We start from the raw sequence: 8,901 nt of genomic DNA on the forward strand, positions 1-8,901 counted from the left end.
TGAAAAAAGGATTCCTTTTCCACTAAAACAATCTCCTGATCCATGAAGAAAAACATACAACAGAGGGACCAGTTGTTTTCAATCTCATCCATCCAGTAATTTGAGTTACAAATCAGACAGCATTTCTGATGTTCTTAATAGACATTTTAAAGTATTTAATGGCTGACGTGCCTTTAACCAATTCAAACAAATCAATGTTCAGCAAGGTCAGCCAAATGCTGTGTTTCCAATCCCAATTATTCTACCATTAAGGTTGGAGATGATGCAGTTGTTTGGCCCAAGGAGCCAAAGGGAAATCATCAAAATCAGAGGATTGACTATATCCATGAATCACGATTACAGCATGCTGCAAATGTCAGGTAATGAATCCTCCAATCACCTCAAAACAACCACAGTATTTCTGCCCACATCTATCAATCGTGGTCCCCTTCAAAGAATACATACAAGAGAATGTGCTTCAGGCACAAGGCTGTATCAATCCTGGCTTTATCATAGCTGGTCTCTGCAATGGCAAGTTTTCACAGTGAGATTAAATTTTTGTATTACTAACACATCAAGCTACAAATTATACACATCATGAAATAGACATACTGGAAATGTGAATCTTGTGTCTCAGCTCACTCTAATTCAACATTGGATTGTCTAGAGCAGTGGTCCCCAATGCCCGGGTTGCGGACTGGCACCTGTCCGTGTGTCAATTGGTACCGGGCCACGCAAAAAGAATACATACATTATTTCCGTTTTATTTATTATCTGATTCTGAACAATGTTTTATTTTTGAAAATTACCGGATTCTCTCCGCCACATCTATCTATGACTCACTCTTGATGCATGTCAAGATGTTTGCCTGGGTCACGTCTTACCTACAGGGGCTGCTCCGGCCGCTAACACATAATATATTACCGCTAAATTCAAACCCCCAAGCTAACAAAATGAACACTAAACAACACGGTGGATTCACGTTTATTATTATATTTAGAAAATACCAGTTTTTATGCCGCTCATATCATTTTATTGGGTTGTATTTATCCGTCACACCTTAAAGGCCGGTGTGTTGAATATAGAGTTGGGGCTCATGTTGTCCTGTGGTGAGTCACACACTGATGATGAATTTGCATTTGACAAACATATATTGATTTATTGAAAGTTGCCTGGAATCTTAAACATATGTTTTGCACAACATTAATAAAATCAGGTCAGATACATGTAAAACTGTTCAATTTTAAAATTCCATTAAGAACAATATGATACAAACTTTACTATCTACAGCCTGAGAAAAGATTATTGTTTTTGAAACATGTATAATCCAATTGTTTAAATGCAACAAACAAGGTAAAAGTCAACACAAAGAAGGAAAAAAAATTAGACAGTGAATAAAGGTTCTGTGGACAGATGAGTTCGAATTTGACATTTTTTGCCTCCAACAGAAGATTTTGAGTAAGACATCAACTGGAGAGAAGAAGTTACACTCACTGCCAAACATGGAGGTTGAATTTTAATGTTTTGGAGACCTATTTCGGGTAAATGGAACACTGAACTGATATGGCTACGATTTCATACTCCAACTCCATGCAATTCCATCTGGACTGTGGCTAAGTGAAACCAACTTCACCATAAAACAACAACAACCTGAAGCATACGTCCAAGTTCTGTAAGTGTTATATAGAAAGCAAACATTTGCCTGGAGTGTTATTTATCACCCAAATCCTATTGAATTGCTCTGGGATAAACTGGATCACAAGGTCAGAAAGTAATATTCAACTAGTTACAACGACCTTTAGCAAGTTTCACAAGAGGCCTGGCAAAGTATTTATAAGAAACCGTCTGGATGCCAAGAGTTTGCAAAGCTGTTCATTTATGCTAAGGAATGATTTTTCAGGGATATAAAGTGTAACATCTGGGGGGGATTTTTAGTCAAAGTACATCTTCATACCATTAATAAATGACCTAGTTTGTTTCACATTAACAAAATGAACATGCATATGTCTCTGAAAATGATAAAAGACTAGGTGTTCCCAACCTTTTGACAGTCTTTCTAGATTGTTTAGTGTTTATCACTGCCCCTACTTATTGTAAATTAAACTGTAGTAAAAGAATCAGCTTTGAAGATGGGCTTTTAAAGGTAGGAAGTGAGACACAGGTGAGTGTGATCTATATCTTCACTTCATTTTCAGGTTTCTCCCCATTCAAAACTGCCAGGGTATTGGCCACCATTTTCTCCACCATGATCCGAGAGGTCTCCATAGTGTGCGTCCCCACGTGCGGCAGGACAATTACGTTTGGAATTGACAGTAAAGGGTGATCTCTGTAACAATGAACATTATAACCATATCATTTGGTTTATGCATTTAAATCACTTGTTACTTAGTGCGTCATATTTCTGGAAGGAAGTACCCAATTATGGACAATGAGCCGTACCTTGGGAGAGGCTCAGGGTATGTGACATCCAGTGCTGCAGCTTTTATGACTTTCTTTTGGAGAGCATGAACCAAAGCATCTTGGTCAACAACCAAACCTGAACAAGAAAAAAAACATCTTTCAGGAACTGATGTTTAGTTATCAAATTTTCTTTCCAATGTCTTCACTGAACTTTGCAGGTGAGGAGGTTTGCTTTCAGAATTTGACCAGACACGCAGACATGTACCGACTGCAAAGTCAAAGCCAACCCACAAGCTGGACACTGTTGTGGTTCAGGTTCTAAACACTGATGACACCACCCGAAGACATCTCTGCCTGACTGCAACCAGACTAGATGGTTCTACAAAGGGAATTCTTGTGACATTAAGAAAAGACCAAAAATATAACTACAGATATTACATGCATAAATATATATATGATACGACTACATTATGCCTTTACCTCTGCTGATGTTAATGAGGGTACTGCTGGGCTTCATCATGGCAAGTTCTTTAGCACCGATTAGCTTGTGTGTCTGGGGAGTCAGACTAACCACAATCATTACAAAGTCAGACTTTTGCAGCAGTTCCTCCATTTTCTCACAATAGACAGCACCCACTGCCCTCTCTTCTTCTTCTGTCCTGCAATAAACAAGAAATCAGATAAAAAAACAAACGAATCCAGTATAAAAAATGAAAAAGTGAACAATGCATATTGTTGCCGACAATATATATATTTTTTTTATCTTTTAAAAAATATATATCAGGCAACATACTTAAAACTAAGTGTGATTAAAATATTCTAAATGTAATATTGTGTCTGCTTCACATTTAAACCAAAAAATAATTCTGACAGATGACAACAGAGCGAATTAGAAAAGATTATTTGCTAATTATGTTGTCTAGTACAACATGTTCTTACCTTCGATTCCTGTTGTGATAGAGGATTTTCATGTCAAAACTTTGAGCCCTCTTGGCAACCTTATAACCGATTCTCCCCATACCAATGATACCCAAAGTGGCGCCACTGACATCATTGCCCAAAGAAGCCTCTGGCATGTATTCTGATTCATGGTATTTCGAAAAGTTATGTCCTGCATGACAAGCAGAAACTTGTGATGGTCGTATTCATGAAATACATTTACAAAACTGAAATTATATAAGTATTATTCTCACCTTCAAGAATTCTTCTTGCTGATGCCAACATTAGTGCCATCCCAATGTCAGCTGTCGCATTGTCAACTACATGGGGAGTATTGCACACCTTAACTCCAAAACTATTGATCAGCGGTATGTCCAGGTGGTCTACTCCCACACCACCATTCACAACAACCTGGAGTTTGGGTAATGCTTGTAAAAGCTCCATATTAACCTTTAAGATAACACCCCAAACAAAAATAGCCTGAATCTGTTCTGCATAATGTTCCTTTCTTTTAACAAACTCCTCATAGTGGATAATTGTGAAATGCTTCTCAATGCATGGTATAAAACACTCATAGATGCCTTTTGGTCCAGGCACAGTGGTCAGTATGCATGGTTTCTCCATAATTAGTGCAGATAGAGGCAAAACAGACTGGAGCCTGTAACATACAATGTTTCAAGAATTATATTCCATTGTTAAGAAATAAGGAATTAGGCATGTAGCAAACTTTTGGTATTGTACCACCCCAGTTCCAAAAAGTTGGGACAATGTGTAAAATGTAAATAAAAACAGAATGCAGTGATCTGGAAATCTTATAAACCCATATTTTATTCATAATAAATTATAATAAAAAATATTAGCAACTGTTTAAATTAAGGAAATGTACCATTCTAGGGGGAAAAAAAAGTACTTTTTAAATATTAACTATTCTGTTGCATCACATCTCAAAAAAGTTGGGACAGGGCAGCAAACAGCTGGAAAGTAAAAGTGAAAAAAACTTAAGCAATATTTTGCAACTAATTTGGTTATTTTGCAACATGTCAGTATCATTATTTTTGCAATAAAAAAGTATTTTACAGAGGTGGAGTATCTCAGAAATAAAGATAGGCTGCAGTTCAGCAATCTGCAAAAAAAAACTGTCTCCAAATTTTATATCAGATTCAGAATAAAAGTTCCTCGACAAAGAAATGGCAAAGACTTTGAATATCTGATCATCTACACTACATTATATGATCAAAAGATTCAGAGAATCTGGAGAAAGCTCTGTGCTCAAAAAACAAGGGCAAAATTCAATGCTGGATGCTTGTAATCTTTTCATGCAGAGGACAGAGCACCACAAACACATAATTTGCTTTGAGAATGTTGAGGGAAAAGTATAGAGAAGGTCAGAAGGCATTGTGTGTTTGTGAATTTAGAGAAAGCATACGACAGGACATGTATGAGGACAGTGTGACAGCAGTAAATTGCAGTAGGACCGACAGACTGGTTCAAGGTGGAGGTTGACTTCATCAAGTATCGGCTCTGAGCACTTTCCTGTTTGCAGTGGTGATGAACAGGTTAACTGACTAGGTCAGACAGGAGTCTCTGTGGACTATGATGTTTGCGGATGATATTGTGATTTGTGGTGAGAGTAGTGAGCAGTTTGAGAAGAACCTGGAGAGGTAAAGGTATGTGCTGGAGAGAAGGGGAATGAAAGCCAGTAGGAGTAAGACAGAGTACATGTGTGTAAATAAGAGGGAGGGCAGTGAAGTGGTGCGGTTGCAGGGAGAAGAGGTGGAGAAGGTGGAGGAGTTCAGGTACCTGGGGGACAACAGTGCAAAGTTATGGAGAGTGTGTTAGAGAAGTGAAGAAAAGAGTGCAGGTAGGGTGGAGTGGGTGGAGAAGAGTGATAGCAGGAGTGATTTGTGATACAAGAGTATCTGCAAGAGTGAAAGGGAAAGTTTATAGGACTGTGGTGAGACCTGCGATGTTGTATGGTTTAGAGACAGTGGCATTGAGCTGGAGGTAGCAGAGCTGAAGATGTTGAGGTTTTCATTGGGAGTGACGACGATAGACAGGATTAGAAACAAGTTTATTAGAAGGACAGCTCATGTAAAACGTTTTGGAGACAAGGTGAGGGAGGCGAGATTGAGATGATTTGGACATGTGCAGAGGAGGAACAAGGGGTATATCGGTAGAAGAATGCTGAGGATGGAGCCACCAGGAAGACCATGAAGGCGGTTTACGGATCTTTTGGTCTACTTCACTTTGTCAGGCAGGTCCTATAAGAGATTTCTTGATTGTGAACAGGTGTAGCAGTAATCAGGCCTGGGTGTGGCTGGAGAAATTTAACTCAGGTGTGATAAACCACAGTTTTAACACTTTTTCACACTGGGCCATGTAGTTTTGGATTTAGTTTTCCCTCAATAATAAAAACCTCAATTTAAAAACTGCATGTTGTGTTCACTTGTGTTATCTTTTAATCATATTTGAATTAGTTTGATGATGCAAAAAAAAAAAAAAGGGATCAGGAAGGGGGCAAATACTTTTCCACACCACTGTATATACTGTAAAGTTTATACATTAAGGAAGTGTAAATTGCTCTGTGTTGCTAAATTATGTACTTTTGTTAAATTATTAACAAATTACAGTACGCTACCCCGTACTGATCACCATTATTGAAGACTCCTGGGTAGGGTAGGCCATGTCTCAACTACCTGTACTGTTGGTTTAAAAAAATAAAAATAAAAATAGGGATGCTACTGTTTTAGTAGTAGTTTTATTTCTTATTCCTGCTACTCTGCTTTACTTGTTAGTTTCAACTGCTTCCCCTTTGAATATGAAAACCTTTTGTGTATATGATGAACATGTATATTTTCTGTACAAAGAACATCAACTGAAACGATATAAAAACAAGGTTTTGTTGTTTTTGTCTTTGCCTTGTGCCTGTAAATCGTTTTATTTTAGTTGCTATTGTTGCTTTTGTGCAGTAGATTCACAAAAGTTGATTTGTTATTTATTTGTTTCTAATTTGATTTTATTCTCCCGCAACCCGCACATATTATATAGTATTTTACCGCCCGCGCCTGCATTAAACGATCAGATCTTGTCGTTTGTCTACGTCGGGTCCCTCGGTACTCCAGCAGAAGTGCAAATCTCTAAGTACAGGGTCAACCAGCAGCAGTAAAAAAGCATGCGTCCCAAGTCTTCCAATGCATGGGAGCATTTTATATTAAACCCAACAAGGAAAACTGTACGTGGAAGTTATGCAACGCGGAGTGATTTGTATAAACTGTTTATAGCTTCAGGACAGTTTCACTGGATCTGTTTTGTTGTGACTCGAGAGCATCATGTTGCACAATCAGCTCGCTCGCAACATAGTGACGGATTCAGTTAAAACTGTGCGAACAAACACTAAATCTAAAAGCAGCAAATAACAGCAGCAGTAAACAATCACATTTTTAATCACTGTTGTGGTTTTCAGTGAATGTTTATGCATTTGTACACCAATGCATATTTTTTCCTTTTTTTATTCAATTCTGTTGGCTTGCTGAGTTTCTCCGTTCCGCTCTCTTTTTATAGCATTTGTCTACTACAACATATCTATTTTCAAACGTGATTTACTTCTGCTTTACTACGTTCAAATGCTTGTTTTTAGTGTTTGTATATTTAATTTATGCATATATCATTTCATTACTATGCAAAATGACATTTATTATTTATTCTACATGCTTATATCTTCACAAATAAACGTGTATTGTTTTAAGCAAAAATTGTCAAAACAATGTTATATTATATTTAATATAGATCTTTTTAAGCATGGTTGTCAACTTGCCATCTGCAAAATACAATTCAAATGTTTCACATAAAGTGCTTCACCTTGCCTACTCAAATGCATTTTTTTTTTTTTTTTGATTGAATAGCAGTTTGTTAGTATAACTAAATCCTTTATTGGCCGCAAAACAAGTTCAATAAAGTCCTGCCATTTAAAGTGCTTATGTGGAACATCTGAGTCATGCTAAAGGAGATGTTTTGACAGGGTGTTAAGTAATTTGACCGTTTCAAGAAGAAACTTGCAGCATTTCCTGGTGGTGGCATTAATGCTTTTGTAGCTTCCGCCAGGCGGCAGGAGGCAAAGAGACCATGAGATGGTGATCAGGGTCCTCAAGACTGCTGGTGGCATAGCAGACATATCAGCTGTTCTCATATTCCCTGTAGGGTCTTGCATTCCGAAACCACAATTCCCACACCACATGGCTGGTCAAGAAGATAATTCCTCTATAGAAGTTGTTGAGGATGGGGTTTGGTTCTCCTCAGGACATAGAGAAACTGTTGGGCCTCCTTAACTTTGTAAGTTGTGTTGAGAGTGCTGGAGCATATCCATCTTGTATTTTTAATAAACCTTTGTCTGTGAATATGTATTTAATTATTTTCAATAATCTATTCTATTAAATGAATCTGCCATGAGCCTAGAAGCCTAGAAGAGTAGAATTTGCACAAAAACACACGATTCACCTTCAATTCAGAAACCCCAGGAAAACTATAATGCACGGAAACAATGCACAAAAACGCAAAAGAAACCCAGGGTCATTTTATGAGGTTAAAATTGATGCTTCTGCAGGCAATGTAGCTGTGACTGCACTGAAAGGAGACTTGTTGAATTTTGTTCATCAGCGTTCTTACTTTACTAATGGCATGTATTCATTCTTTCTTGTTGCATGAGATACCTGTCTGTGATGCAGCCCTCTGTTATACTGTATCTCTGTATAATAATGAGGGGTTCTATAGGCGTGGCATCATAATGATGATATTAAGAGGTGAATGAATAAGGACTGTTATTTTTTATTAGATTTGTTATTTAGTAAGGTAATATGAAAAGTTTTTTTTTTTAATTGTGTTGATCAAACGAATGATCAAACCGTGGTGATCTTTGATACTACTACTACTTTAATACTGACCCCAGCTTTCTTGGCTCAAACACTGCAATAAGTTATCGTTATGCTTGATTATTACAGAGCCTGACTCTATTATATATTACTTATGATATAAATGCACAAACAATGGATTTCTTACTTTGAAGTCGACAGAAAACCAAGTTCAGGACTATCCTATACCTCCTGTTACAGCCTGCTGAAGTCGCTGCTTAAGAAATGAAAGCCGCTGGCGCTTTATATAGATGTCAGCAAGAGACCGTCTACAAAGTGCATTACACGGGCAAAAATGTAGGATCCCACCAATACTATAACACTGTCTTCTACTACAGGTCAGAAGTTTCCATTCCTAATATTAAAAACTAGGAAAAAAAACCCAAAACCACTTAGTATGGGTTTAGGCAAATCAACTTGGCTGTCTTAGCTTTAAATGAGCTATCCTGTATATAGAAGCATGTTCATAAGACCATTGTTGATGTAAAAGCAAATGCATGACATTATATTCTGTTATTCTTATCAATTAGATTATTATTTTTAATATTTTCTTTAATGTACAACCAAATGCACTATGATGCTGTCTTTGACTGTAAAAGTATTATTATTATTATTATTATTATTATTATTATTATTATTATGTTATTTTTATTTTGGACACAAAAAAAAAACCTCTTAT

At 37.1% G+C, this 8,901-nt stretch overlaps 1 protein-coding gene across 1 annotated transcript; it reads right to left on the minus strand.

Moving 5' to 3' along the window:
* Positions 1-1,111: 1,111 nt before the first annotated feature.
* LOC310724506 (putative 2-ketogluconate reductase) lies at positions 1,112-8,448 on the minus strand. The gene is made up of 6 exons (XM_083538614.1): positions 8,371-8,448; positions 3,573-3,976; positions 3,319-3,490; positions 2,860-3,038; positions 2,419-2,515; positions 1,112-2,305 (listed from the first exon to the last, which is right to left on the minus strand). Exons 2-6 carry the CDS (start codon positions 3,940-3,942, stop codon positions 2,152-2,154), a joined length of 972 nt encoding a protein of 323 aa, XP_083394740.1. The 5' UTR covers positions 3,943-3,976; positions 8,371-8,448; the 3' UTR covers positions 1,112-2,151.
* Positions 8,449-8,901: the final 453 nt, after the last annotated feature.

The sequence above is a fragment of the Silurus aristotelis genome, assembly GCF_946808225.1.
Source record: "Silurus aristotelis genome assembly, chromosome: 1".
Lineage (NCBI taxonomy): Eukaryota > Metazoa > Chordata > Actinopteri > Siluriformes > Siluridae > Silurus > Silurus aristotelis.